A 14,136-nucleotide genomic window follows, 5' to 3' on the forward strand; every position below is an offset into this window, starting at 1 on the left:
CCTCCCTCCCTCCCTCCCTTCCTTCCTTCCTTCCTTCCTTCCTTCCTTCCTTCCTTCCTTCCTTCCTTCCTTCCCTGTACAGGCTTAGCTGTCTGTAGCTAAGCCTGGCAGTGAACTTACTATGCACCTGAGATGACTTTGAAGCCTGATCCTCCTGTTTCCATCTCTCAAGACCTGGGATTGGAGGCATCATCACCACGTCTGGCTCCATGTGGTATCGGGAGCTTTGTGTGTGCCAGGCAAGCACTCTACCAACTGAGCCACATCCCTGGTCCTCCTGTGTCTTCTTTATCATGGCCACACTGTCATTCTACATCCCTAAAGGTGGCAGCTGGGACAGCCTCAGGAGCTCCTGCCTCTTGAGCACTGAGAACTGTGCTCAGCACCTGGAGATGCTCAACAGCGCTTTGCTGAAGAAATCAATACGTTATGGTGGCAGCGCTGCTCCACAACCCCCTGGGAAGGGAGGAGAAGAGGGTACGTGTGTGTCACATGCTGTAACACTGACCTGCCAGGCAAGATGTATAATAGTGGCACAACTGTGATGGGGTAAGCAACCGCTTTCTGATTGGATTTGAGTCCTGCTCCACACAAGCGGTTTTACGCCTGCTACTACAGTCTGAATAGCTACTCAGCTATTCAGAAGTCCATAGCTGAGAAAGCCATAGGTAGGGGGAGATTTATTTATCTGTTTATTTACTTATTTAATGTGAGGGCCTGAGTGACTTTATACATGCCGTGTGTGTAGGTGCCATGGAGGCCAGAAAAGGATGTTAGATCCCCAAGACCTAGAGTTACAGGCAGCCGAGAGTCACCTGCCTGTGGATGCCTGGAACTGAACCAGGCTCTTCTGCAAGAGCAGTAAGTGCCCTGAATCACAAAGCCATCTCTCCAGCCCGAAGATTTATTTATTTTATGTTTTTTAAAATACTGTTAACATGTGTATGAGCCTGAGTGTATATATGTGTGCCACACGCATGCAGCTGTCTCGGAGGCCAGAAGAGGGTGCAGAGTCCCCTGGAGAAGATGGTTCTTCTTTGTGAATGTGCCCACGGGTTGGCGGGCTGCTCACGCTCCCAGGGGATGCCCACACGCACGCACAGACTGTCGGCACTACCTGGACTTAGCGGGACAGGTGTGTTGAAGGATGTGTTGTGGGAGATATTGAGGGAGCTGGAGAGTAGACATGATGTATTTCAATAGATGTATGTGCAAAACAGAGAGAAATTTAAAGCAAAGTTAAAAATTAGAAACAGAAGAAGCAGGACAAGTGCCTTGCATTTAGAACGGGGAAAGCTGAGATCACGTCCATCAGTGCAGACTGAGGACCGCTGACCCTTAAGGGGCCTTTGCACGCTCCCCAAGGACACTTTCTCTATTGCCCTCCCTGTGCCGGGAGCCCTGCTCAACACAGACAGCAGTGTGCAGGAAGTGGTGTGTGCAGGGGCTGGATGGACCAGACCGGCTTTGACAAGCGAGGCTGAGGGTGAAGGAGGGCGAGAAACGGAGGGCTGCAGCAGACCAGGCTCTACCAGGACTTCATCCACGGCGGATGCCTGGGAGCTAACCCTGCAGGCAGGAAGCCAGCTCTGCACTCTGCAAACACGAGAGGGACATGGAGCGAGGCCTGTGCCCAGATGAGTCCTGTGATGATGGTGACCGGCTCTAAGCTAGCTCCGTGTTCCCTGGCACTAGCATCCTAGCTGCAAATGCCTCTGGCCTGGTCCACTTCTGCGGATTGGGCCTCTGACCACAGCTGTTTCCCCCACCCTCCTCCCTCCCACCTCAGTCCCAAATCCATGGCTCCACCCTGCCTGCATCAAGGCCAATCTCAAGGACTCCCTAATAAAGGAAAGACAGGGCTGCCCTGGAGTTCCCCACCCCGCCCCCTCCATGCCTCCAGGGTGACCTGTGCCTCTGCTGGGGAGTTGGCCAAGCAGAATTCAAATTTAGTCCCGCCATTACCGGTCATTTGATCTTTATGGGCCTCACTTTCTCCCCTGTAAAAATGGAGATTGGAGCCCCTGAGATCATTTGTGAACATTGAATCACCATCAGAAATCTAACGATCTTGGCACACGGTGGACAATTAATGGACGCTACTTTCGCCCTGCCTCTGTGGGTGAGGTGAAATTCACCCACACTGTGGATGACTCTTTGCACACTCCGTGTGCCTTGCCTTCCAAACTCGGATGCTGCCCAGGCTTCAGGCGCGATTTTGAGAGAACTCCTGTTACCTCGGCTCTTACTTCTAAGCATCCAAGAGTCACAGCACAGGGACTAAGCTCTATCACACTCACTGCTTTGCACATTCAGGCGCCCTGCTCACCCCATCCAGTGTATGCCAATGCTGCCGCTCTTTCCTAGTTATCTCACAGGCACTCAAACTACCTTTCAAAGACCCAGCTAGGCTTCATGGTGTTCATTTGGGATCTGCTCGGGAGGCTGAGGCAGGAGGACAAAACTTCAAGGCTTGTCTGCATACCTGAACACACCTGGGCAGAGGAAACCTCCACCGAGGAATTGTCCCCATCATATTGCTACTTGATGTGGGAGGGTCCGCTGTGGCCTTTCCTTTTCCTGGGCAGGTACGCCGGAAGAAAGGTAGCTAAGCAAGCCCAGGGAAGCAAGCCAGTAAGCACCGTTCCTCCACAGTTCCTGCCTCCTCCTGGTTCACTTCCCTGAGCTCCAGCCCTGGCTTCCTTTGATGATAGACTGCAACCTGGAAGCTAAAGCAAGCCCTTTCCTCCACAGGTCTGTTCTGGTCAGTATTTTATCCAGCAACAGAAACCAAACTAGAACACCGGCTACAGAGTAAGTTAAGTTGTACACCATTCTATCTCAAAAAGTAAAAGGAAGGCTGGGGTGTGGCTCAGTGGTAGAGCTCCTGCCTAGAATCCCCCAGTGAGGGGATAAAAACAATGACAAAGCATTTATTCAGCATGCACAAGGTACTGGGTTGAATCCCAAATAGGACACACACACTCACACACTCCACACACATTATTTGCATCATGAAGAACGGAGACTATGAAACCCACCTGTACTACCCTAGCCAACTGCACCTGGATTTACACGTCAGCACTTTTAAATTTTACAGAGGAAGAATTGAAGATTCACGTGGACCAAGGGGCAGCGAACTTCTTTGCAAACTCCTGCTCTTATGTGGTCATTCCTTCCGCTGTGGATACAATGCTTTCTAGCTGCATGCACTGTGCCTGTGGTAGTGGGCACTCCATGGAAGAGGGGGCCTAGTGCCAGCACACAAGCCCCCTGAGGTCCCTGGTGTGCGTCCTGCCTACGGCCCCTGTGTCCCCTTCTTTCTTCTGTGTTCAGTTTCTCTGGGAGGCTACCCTGTTAGGGTAGCAACTTGGCTGTGTTACGCAGGAGCTAACTCCTGGAGAGACTGACCATCAGGGCTCCCAAGACAGGACATAAAGAGCAGCAGGTTGGCCTGCTCAGGGACTCTGACACAGACGTAAAGGTAACAGTGTTGGTTAACTCCAGACGGGCCAGGTCAGAGCTCCCAAACAGAGAGCAGAGAAAACGGGCAGGAGTGGTCCATGCTACGTCAGGCCAACGCAACCCCTGGAACTCCCTCCCCTGGCTAGCCTGGCTAGAATACTACTGCCCCTTCTCCTATGGAGACCTTTAACTTTAAGAGCACCAAGCCCCTATACATACATATACACATACATACACATTCCGGGATCTTATACATTTACTTAGACTGAATTCTGGGTAAAGTGGGCTTTACCCACGAGAAGTATGCCTCTTTCCTGAAATTGCCCACCCTGGGAAATCACAGAGAAGGGGAAGAGAGAAAGAGGCAGGTCTCCTGCCAGCTAGGATGAGAGTCGCTGCTCTGCTCTGCTCTGCATAAGGACACACTTCTGTTTCCTCGCTCACTCCAATTAAACTACCCTGAGCTACTACCCTGTCCTGTCTGAATCCCCTTTCCAAGATCAGCCCTGAGGCTGAGTCCAGGGGAGCCTGGAGTCCCTCAGTTAGACACAGGTCCACCCTTCATGGTTACTTTGAATAGACCTCACAGCCTGAGGGGGTTAGACCTTGGTTCTCTCTGTCTCTGTCTCTTCGACTCTGTCTTTCTCTGTCCCTCTCTCTCGTGCATGTGCTCACTCGCTTGCTCACTTGCTCATCTTTCTTAAGCTAGACACAGACCCTATCGTGTCTAGATCTCCATAACTGTACTGTTTCCACCTAGTGTTCTTCCTCCTACATCCAGGCCCTTTCCTCTTAAGGTGTCAGCTGTACCATCTAAAGAGAATTAAGTGTCAGCTTCCTTTCTGGACAATCATCGCAGGCGTGCTGCTGTCTTACCATTATTATGCCTATCATTCCCCATTAATAGTCCCAGGCCCCAGTCAGCGCAGGTGCTCACTCTCAATGCCAGCAGCTCACCTCCCATGCCCATGCTGTGCTCCAGACCACAGCACCTGAGCAGATAGCCCCAGCCACTAGATCTCCAGAGTCAAACTCCTGTCTCTCCACTAGCTGATCTCGTGTGGCAGATGGAAGTAAGCTTAGCTGTTCGGGTTATTAGGGGTGACGCCACAGCAGCAGACAAAAGAGCCTCTCAGGATGCTGTGTGAGACTGGCTTCCATCCTGGTTCCTGACTGTTCGGAAAGTGACAGCCTTCTCTGGACCAAATGAAACCGTCTATCTTGAAACAGGGGCCTCTCCTTACCAAACACAGGGTCTGTGGTTACTCAGAAGGCTATGAAAACAGGGCTGAGATTTTTATCTTGCCTTTCAGGTGGTCAGACAAAGAGGTGGGGATATTGAACCTCAAAAAGGAGGGGTGTCTCTCTGGCCTTTCCCTCTAGCCACCATCTTGTTCCTGCTGCCTTTTTCCCAGCTCCTACCTTCTTGCTTCCCAAGTCCTTGAGCCTGGAATGTGGAAGCCCTAAAGATTTGGGTCCTTGGTGCCGGAAGTGTCAACAGAGACAGGGGGCTAGCTCTCAGTAGGACATCTCTGTGGACTCACAGATACCCACTGTGTGAGCTGGAGGGTGGTGGTGGGGACTTTCAGAGTGAGGACCCTCATCTTAGTAGGGACTCCTTTTCCTCCAATACCTTTAAACTGCTTTTAATTTTAAAATTTTTAATTAAAAATTGTTCTTCTGTTAGCATGTCAACATGTTCTCTATGGTGCTCAGATCTTAACTGCTACCTTTTACAAACGTGTATTCCTGTGGGAGCGAGTATGGGTAGAGGCCGGGGAAATATAAAGAGGTCCACGAGAGGCTAAAAGGAGGCTTAGAGGTGGAAAGGTAGGAGGGCAACAGAATACATGTGAGAGGAGAGAGGAAGAAAGGATATGAGTTGGGGAGAAGGGTCCAAGCAGGGACAGGGCAGGGAGATGGGGAGAGGCATTTCACACACATCAATGCTGAGTATGTGGGAAAAGGCCCCGAGTCAACCTGCCACTTAAATATTGTATCAGGTGAGATAGTGCAGTGTGAGATAGCTAACATGGGCTAGCAACCTCACAGAACCTAGACTCACCCAGGAGCCCAGCCAGCCTCAGGGACTGTTTGCAGGACATCATTAGGACGGGGCTAACTAATATGCTAAGGCCCACCTTAAGGGTGGGTGGGGGTTGGAGTCCTTGGGATGAAGAACAAATGAGGCCTTCGCTGCCATGAGGGACACTGCTTTAAACTGTGAGCCAGAGCAACCCTCCCCCCACCCCAGGCTGCTTTCAGCTGCTATTTTGAGGCAGATGACAAAGACTACAGGCTCAGGGAGATGAACACTGAGCCCCCCCCTCCCCGCCCGGTCTGCAGTACCTTTCCACGGCACAGGCTGTGGCCTCGTGGCTGATGGATGAGGAGTAGGTCTGCCATTCTCCGCCAGGCAGCTCTCGGACCTGCACAGTGAAATACCGGATGGGGGAGGCCCCGTCGCTGCCAGGGACCCACTGGAGCCGGAGGCTCCGTGCTGTCACTTCTGCCTGGGGTACCAGGAGCTCTCTGGGGGGCGCCGGCCTCTCTGCAACCAGAGAAGAAAAGCAGGGGCTCAGGAGAGACCATTCCTTGCTGCCCACGGGAGCCGCTGAGTGCGACAGGCACAGCAGAAAGTACCTGCTGTATCAGCATGAAAACCCAAGTTCAGGCCCCAGTGCTAGGGAGGTGGACACAGGCAAACCGCTGGGGCTGACTGGTCAGCCAGCCTCACCTGACGGGAAAGCTCCAGTCCCACTGAGACACTCTGTCTTAGGAAACTGGGTTGAGGTACGTGAGGAAGGAAGCCAGCACCCAGGGCTGGGCTCTGATTTCTATATGCACCCACACCCTCGGTCCCACTCACATGGACACACAGGCGCTTTTGGGCTGCCCCTGCACACAAAGAAAGAAGTCCCTGGTTCGGGAGGGGGAGGTTGTCCCACCCTGGTTTTGGATACAGCAGATCAGGTCTGACTAGGAGCATCGCTTGCTCTCACTGTAGAAACAGCCATAGGTTGGTTGGCCCCAGCCCCTGCTGGCAAGGGCAAGTGCCTCTGAGTGACAGCCGGCAGCTCAGGCACTGCTCTTCCGGAGGGCCCGAGCCTCCTTTGCGTGCACTGTCTGATTGGGGGCCTAGCATATCCTTAAAACCTAGTTTCTTCTTCTTTGTATTTAACCTGAGTCTAACACATGAGAGGGCTCTACTGGGTTCTCCTGGGAGGTGTGTGAGTGTGTGAGTGTGTGTGTGTGTGTATGTGTGTGTGTGTGTGTGTGTGTACACACTGTTAGTGGTTCCTGCACATTTAGAAGGCAGGATGTCTGGGACCAGCCTTGGCCTTGCCTGGGTACCTGTGCCTGACACGGTGTTCCTGTCCTGCACTGACTTCAGCAGAGGAGGTCTATAGAGGGAGAAATAATTGTTTAATTGTTTATCATGAAGATTATTGATTCTGATTAAAATGTGTGGCCTGTAATAAAGCAGCCATCGATTGTGGGCCCCACAGTGACAAGGCTGTGAGAGGCATTTCGATCTGGTTCAATCAACGGTCCTGGCTGGGAGTGTACACACTGGCTGGAAGCCCAATTTCTGCAGGCCTGAGAGAGAGCGGGGACCCCCATCCAGTTCCCGAGGCCCTCTATGGCCATAATGCCACAGGCTCCAGCTCCCGTCCCTAACTCTTGCATTAGGATCTGGTGGGAAGTCCAAGCTCTCCAGCCCCTCAGAGGCTGGGAGGGAGTGGTGGTTCTGTGCTCCAGGCAACAAGCCAGCATGACCAGGCTGCACTGGCTCAGCTACTCAAGGGTGTTTGTATGTCTTCGTGTGGCTCTGACTCACGCCCTGTAAGGGCCTTCCTAAGTCTTTCTCATCCCTGTCCTTTGCCTCCAGGGTGCGGACGGGCTGGAGAGTTACGTCAGCTGGTAAAGTGAGGCTGGTACAAGCCTGAGGACCAGAGCTGGATCCCCACAACCCGTGTGAAAAGAAGGGAAGTGGTGTATGCTTGTAATCTGAGGCTCACAGGCCACGCAGCCTCGCCAGCTCAGCAGGTGCCAGGCCAGTGCGAAACCCTGTCTCAGAACAAGGTAGAGCGTCTCGGGGCATGACGCCCAAGGCCGCACTTTACCAACCTGTGCATGCTTACAAACACCCGCTCACATGTCCATACTTCCGAAGACAAGCACGCATATGAACATGCACATACAAGCAGGCATGCAATCACACACACACACACACACACACACACACACACACACACACACACACGTTCATCATTCCTAAGGAGAGCATGACCTCGGGAAGAAGGCGAGGGCCAACGGTGGCTGCCTGTGGTCTCTGAGCAAACAAACCCTTGTCATCAGTTCTTGAAAACACTGTGCACTCTGGAGACCAGGCTGCAGCTGTCAGTCCCTGGAGGCCCCGCCCCCTCAGTGACCATCTTTTGGAGCCTGTTCCCCCGAGCCAGGTGCCATAGGCATTGAAGGCTCATCCTCCCCCGAAGGACCCCGTGAGAGCACCCACTCACAGAGCTGCGAAGGCAACAAGAACGGGGCCAGCGGGCCCTGCATATGGGCCTGGCTAACAGGAGAGGCGGACGGCATTTTGGGAAACCTTGGTGGCAATACTTGCACATTGGCAAGCAGGGGCAAGATGTTAGCTTCCAGAAAGAGAGTGGTCAGGGCTCAGCGGGTCTAGCATTTGCCTAACGTGAAGGAGGCCCTGGGTGGGTGTGGTCTCTGGCAGGTGTAACGGCATACACATGTAGCCATCACTGAGGAGGAGAAGGATGCCGGGTGGTAGTGTTGACGGCGCACAGCTTTGGGCCCAGCACTTGGAGGCAGAGGCAGGCAGAGGCAGGCAGAGGCAGGCAGAGGCAGGCAGAGGCAGGCAGATCTCTGAGTTTGAGGCCAACCTGGTCTAAAGGGGGAGTTCCAGGATAGCCAGGGCTACATGGAGAAATCCTGTCTCAAAAAACCAAACCAGCCAACTAAACACCACCAGCAACAACAATAGAAGCAAGAGGACCTGGAGCCCAAGGCCAGCAGGGGCTATGTCAGCTGACTGCTTTAAGACAATCGATCTTTATCCTAGAGAGATCAGCCTATCCCAACCCCTACAGCCGGCAAGCCCCTGCTGTGAGGATAAAACCTTCTGCAGGGGTGACCAGCCCCATAAACAAGGCTCCTCTGTACCCCAGCAGCCCCAGACACCCCAGCCATATTAGAACACACATGAACTTCTGAGCCATGGTCAACCTTCTTCTTTTAAGTTGTTTTTCTGCAGTATTTTGTCATAGTAATAAAGGGCTAACACAGGCTGACTGTCAGCTTGAGGCTGGGAAAACCCCAGGAGCAGAGGCGTGCTCTGCCTGGTGGATCCTGCAGACAGGCAGCCTGAGTAGCCTGCAGCCACTGGGGTGGGAGTGGGGGACCCTGGCTCCACCCAGGGAAGGCTGGTGGGCCCCGGGGCCCCAGGGTTCAGGCACAGGGGGTGAGACCCGACTTCATCCTGTTGGTGTTCACTCTGCAAAGATGAGGAGCGATGGCGTGAGTAGCACGAGGGCAGGCATGGTGAGTCTCTGGACAACATGACCCGTTCTTTGCCCAGCAGGCTTCTCCTTGGCGGGGACTCGGATTCTTCCCTGATAAAACCTTAGCGGGCTTTGGTGAGGGTGGGACACGGGAGACGGCGATCCTTGGAGCATGATGTGTGAGCTCCGTGTCAGCCCCCTTGCTCTGTGAGATTTAAGCGCTCTGAGTTCGACTCCTCGCTCCCTGAAATGGCCTGCTTTAGCTTTTGCAATAAAAGTGGTCACAGATGCAGTAGGGGCACTCAGTCACATGGGATGAGCGTTCACGTCACACCAGTGCAGTTCCTGAGCCTTGCTGATGGTGGGGGGGGGCAGCCAGAAGCCCTGCCACTGGGCTGACTCCCCCATGCAGGCCTCCCAAGCTGGTGCCATAGCAAAGAGAGGGGAAGAGTGTGCCAGAGGCCTCACGACCCAGGCCTTGAGCTCCTCCTGCTCAGGGCCCAGACCTCTGGGTCTGGCTGTGATGCCATTGCTATTTTAGAGTAGAGATTGTCTTGGAAAGGTAGTCACAGTGACTGACTGAACAGAAGAATAAAGTATTAGCAGTACCTGTGGTAATGATGATGGAGCTTAGGAGGGTTAGAGGACCCACACCTGGGATCCCACCATTACTCCCTCCTCTCTCCCACTGAGCTAGCTGCGAGTGATGCTGGGAGACTAGACTACACAGAAGTGGAAGGCTGACTCCATGAGGTCATCACTTTGTGGTGATACAGCTGTTTGGGGATCACCCACACACTTGTAAGTGAAGCCCTACCACCTGTGCACAGGAAACCACAGATCCAACACACTCCCTGGTTCTCCACGCTGAGCTTTCATGGCGCTCTTCGTCTGTTGGCTGTCCCCTGTTTAGTCATTGTTGGTTTATGTCTCCTCAGGGAAGATAAGACCATAGCACCTCTGCCTGGAGGCATGGCTTCTGAGGAGATGCCCTTTGGGCTTCGGTGGAAGGTTCTAGAGTAGTGGTTCTCAATCTGTGGCTCCCCCCAACACACACAGAGGTTGCGTATCAGATACCCTGCATGTCAGACATTTACATTACAATTCATAACAGTAGCAAAATAGCAGTTATGAAGTAGTAACAAAGATCATTTTATGGTTGGAGGTCACCACAACATGAGGAACTGTATTAAAGGGTCTCAGCATCAGGAAGGCTGGGAACCACGGCCCTAGACAAAGCCCCGTGCTATCCTGGGCTAGTTACACAGCCTCTCTGAGCTGGGCTTCTTACCTCCAGGCCTCCATAACATGCCCGACGGTCTGAGACAGTGGCCAGGTGGCGAAGAGTTGTGCTGTGAAGAGGCTTTGACAATAGGTCTCGCTCAGAGCTGGGGACATGGCTCAGCAGTACAGTACCCGCAGAGCATGCGGGAGGACCCGAGCTCTGATCCCCAGCAGCCGCAGACACCCGGACACCACGGCCTGTATCTTTAACCCCAGAACTGGGGATGCAGAGACAGGTGGGCCCCTAGAGCCAGGGACCAGTCTAGCCCTAACAGCTGGCTCCAAAAGCAACGAGAAACTGTCAACTGTCTCAATAAAACAAGGTAGCGAGGATTAAAGAAAGACAGCTGGCCTCTGGCCTCACATATATGCACATGCATGAGTACCTGCACATACACATCTGAGCACACACATACGCCACACACACTTACAAAAGTGAAAAAGACAACCTGCCTAGCTCTATGCCTGGCTCAGGCTTCCAGGCGCGGTGGTGATCAGAGGGGCTGAAGAGACACCCGTGTGCCCCCCCCACAGTCGGATTGGAGCCTGGGGTCTCACCTCTCTTCTCAGTGGTGATGACTGTGGCCTCCAGTGGCTCGCCCCAGCCCTGTCTCGTCTTAGCAGACAGTCTGAAGATGTAGGCAGACTCCGGGGCCAGCTCGGTGGCTGTGAACTGCCGTACCGTGGCCCCCACCTCGACCGTGGTGAAGGTGTGGGGACTGCCGCTGGCCAGGCGGTAGGCGATCTGGTACCCTGTGGGGAACAGCGGGGGAACAGAGTCAGGGATCAGCTTAGCCATTCATTTCTTTGCTCACTCGCCCAGAAAACGCACACTCCGGACACCCCATGATCAGCCCAGATCGGAAACCCAGACACAGCCTGCCCTCTGTTCCCTCCCGATTTCCAAAGGCTGTGGGGAGCATATTGGAAGGGAGATCACAGCCCTGGTGATGAGTGCGGGCTGTCTGAGCTCAGCGCTCTGTGAAACTTGTCTCCCTGTTCATCCTTCATGGGAACAAGATGTGAAAACAGATTCATCTTTCCCCAGGACTCTGCCCACTCAGAGAATAGCACCAGACCCGGGCCCCACATTGCTCCCCACCGGAGGCGTCCTGAGCCCAGGCCTCTGGCTCTTCCATCCTTTTCCATCTCCCCTCCCATGGCACAGCCCTTCCTTCCCTTCAGCCCAGCAGGGGAGGCCAGCATGCCCTAAGCGGGTTATTTCACAGTTCTCATGAGCAACGGTGCTTGCAGCGGGCAGGGCTCGGGCCTGGTTACACCTGCACACTGGGGTATTCAGCCCCCTTCCCACACCCTCATCTCCCACAGTCCCAGCCCCTCAGCCTCCCCACCCAGACCCGAGGCCGGAGCCTCCACAGCCGAACACCCCTTCTGTTAATTTCCGTAACTCCAGAGTGGCAGGGTTTGGCTGGCTCTGCATGTCTCTCTGAGTTCCTTGATTATGAAGGGGTCATGGTTGATCAGACATTATTAATGATAAAATCCCTCCAACCAAGCAACCCCAGTGCCCGCCTGCTGGCTTCGGAAGAAGCCTTGCCAATTTCCCAAACCCAACAGTGAGGTGTGGGGCAGACTGCCTTCTGGGCTCACAGACCACGTGTGGCCCGGCTTCTGATTAAAACCAGAATGGATGGGGTGCTGTGACATAAAAAAAAATTAATGACCACCCAGTGCTCGCGATAAACTAGGGGGACTCAGCAGGGGAAAGAGAAAAGCATCGAGGCTGCACTGGTCCTCCTGCCTGCCGGGGTGGGGGGCGGCCTATGAGGGGGCCGCCTGCAGGGACCAGGACGGAGTGTCTGCTCACCTCCTGCGGGAGCACGGCTCCTCCGTTACACAGCCAGGCCAGTTCCCCGGAGGCCTCAGGTTGCACTTCTGCGACTCCTGGTCCTCCTGGCTCAGCCTTTGGCTCCAGGGGTTTCCAAGCTTCCTGGCCATTTTCCCAACAGTCAACACAGACTGAGCACACCCTGACCTTAAGCCCTAGCCACCTCGGGTCATCGACAGGGTGGTTATCATTTCCACACAGACCAGCAGACAAGACCCTCAGCCGTGTCCACAGTGATGTCCAGTGATCTTGAGATGCTGACCCCAGGCCTCTGAACAGCCATTATGGCCACTGCCTGTCTCTGACAGACCAGCTTTTCTCACTGTCATGGGGCCCAAGACTGAAACCTAAAGATGGCTGGCCAGTCCTGCTAGGCCTCCTCTTCTCCCATCTCACTCCATCACGGGGAGGCAGAGCTTGGGTGACCAGGGGATATGGTTGTAGGCCTTAGAGACTCCTGCACTCTCAACACTATATAATAAGTAGATGTCACAGTGACTGGAGAGCCATGTGGAGGGGACATGCTTCCTACAGTCTCCCTCCAGAGAGTGCTATCAGCAGCAGCTCCAGTAGGTCAAACGCATGGGCAGGGCCTCTGGAAAGGTTACACTTTGCCCAGGGTTTCCAATGATGTGCGCCCCAGGTCTGTCCTACTTTTTTTCAAAGAGAAAGCCCCACACTTCCAGAAGGAAGACCGCCCCTCTTGGCTCTCATTTGCTTCCAGGAATGTCTAACCTTTTGACATTGTGATAGAAGTTGTCATGTGCAGAGTTCATGCTTGAGAACCGTGCAATCAAGTTATGAAAACAAATCACTGCCCAGCCAAAACACTCCTGCGTATTTCCTCTGAAGTCCCCAAGTGAACAAAGACACTGTGTGTCTGTCTTACAGCTGGCACTGTTCACATAGCCATGAGAGGAGGATCGGAGGAGAAAAGAGAAGCTAGGAGGCCATGTGAGGTAGGGTGTGCACAGCAAGCAATATATATGAGCTTGAAAAATTAATAACACGATAAAAACTTTTTGTAAGGTCTTAAGCAAGTTCATGACTTTGTGGGCCATACTCAGCTGTCTTGGGGCTCACACCGTCCACGGGCCCAACACTGGATGCACCTGCTACACCCTGTACCCCAAAGGCCCCTCTGCGAGAGACCGTCCAGGCAGAAACGGTGTTCCACATCTCTCCCCGGAGGAGATGGGCCTGAGACGGACGCCGGCTCTGTAAGTTCCCCACTGTTGGTTATGTTAAAGTGACCCGCGCATGAACACGCTGTCCTGGAGCTTGAAGTGGACTTGCCTTGTGGCCATTTCTCAATTCTGTGTGTTAACTGACATTCCCAGAAAAAAACCCCTCCCACTGTTAAACATTCTCCATGGCTGACAACCAGTTAGAACGCCAACGTTTGTCACCAGGTGGAAGTCGTGGGCCTACAAGTAACTTGGGGCATCTCAGCCCCTAAATAGCATTTACCAACTGCCTCTGTGCCTAGCATCTTGTGACGATTAGGTAAATCTTCTGCAATCCACAAACAGACCCTTGACTCCCACCACCCACCCACTGCTAAGCATGTCCTTGGAGAGCGTCTGTGGCCTGTACCAGTGGTAAAAGTTTTGGGCTTTTCTTAGCAACAGAACAAAGAAAATTCTAAGTCAGGACACTTTTCAGCCATGTTGGTGGGAACCTGGGTAGGCTGGTTATGGAGGGGTGGGGAGGTCACTGGTATTTATTATCAGTATTTTGGAAAACCTCTAGATTTAAGCTGCCCTTCTTTAATTTAAAAAAAAAAAAAAGGCATTACTTTTGGTCCACTGCTACCAGTCTATAGTCACAGCTACTCAACAGGCAGGATCTGCCTGAAAGCTTAAGCCAGCCTGTGCAATAGAACTAGATCAAGGATAGCTAGGGCAATGTAGCAAGACTGCTTATCTGAATAAAAAACAAAGAAATCTCAGTGGTACAGCACCTGCCTAGAATCCCCCAGTGAGGGGCTGGGGTGTGGCTCAGTGG

At 53.4% G+C, this 14,136-nt stretch overlaps 1 protein-coding gene across 1 annotated transcript in view; it reads right to left on the reverse strand.

Annotated features, from left to right (window-relative positions):
* Nucleotides 1–14,136, reverse strand: part of LOC129670104 (protein sidekick-1-like) — a gene marked incomplete at its 5' end in the record, with an annotated part of 897,806 nt that overhangs the window by 72,857 nt on the left and 810,813 nt on the right. Inside the window, 2 exons of the mRNA XM_055598542.1 lie at nt 5,815–6,016; nt 10,839–11,033. Of these exons, the coding sequence (XP_055454517.1) occupies nt 5,815–6,016; nt 10,839–11,033 (397 nt within the window). The remainder of the gene's footprint in view (nt 1–5,814; nt 6,017–10,838; nt 11,034–14,136) is intronic.

This window comes from Psammomys obesus, unplaced genomic scaffold (genome assembly GCF_907164565.1).
Source record: "Psammomys obesus unplaced genomic scaffold, mPsaObe1.curated_primary_1811, whole genome shotgun sequence".
Classification (NCBI taxonomy): Eukaryota; Metazoa; Chordata; class Mammalia; order Rodentia; family Muridae; genus Psammomys; species Psammomys obesus.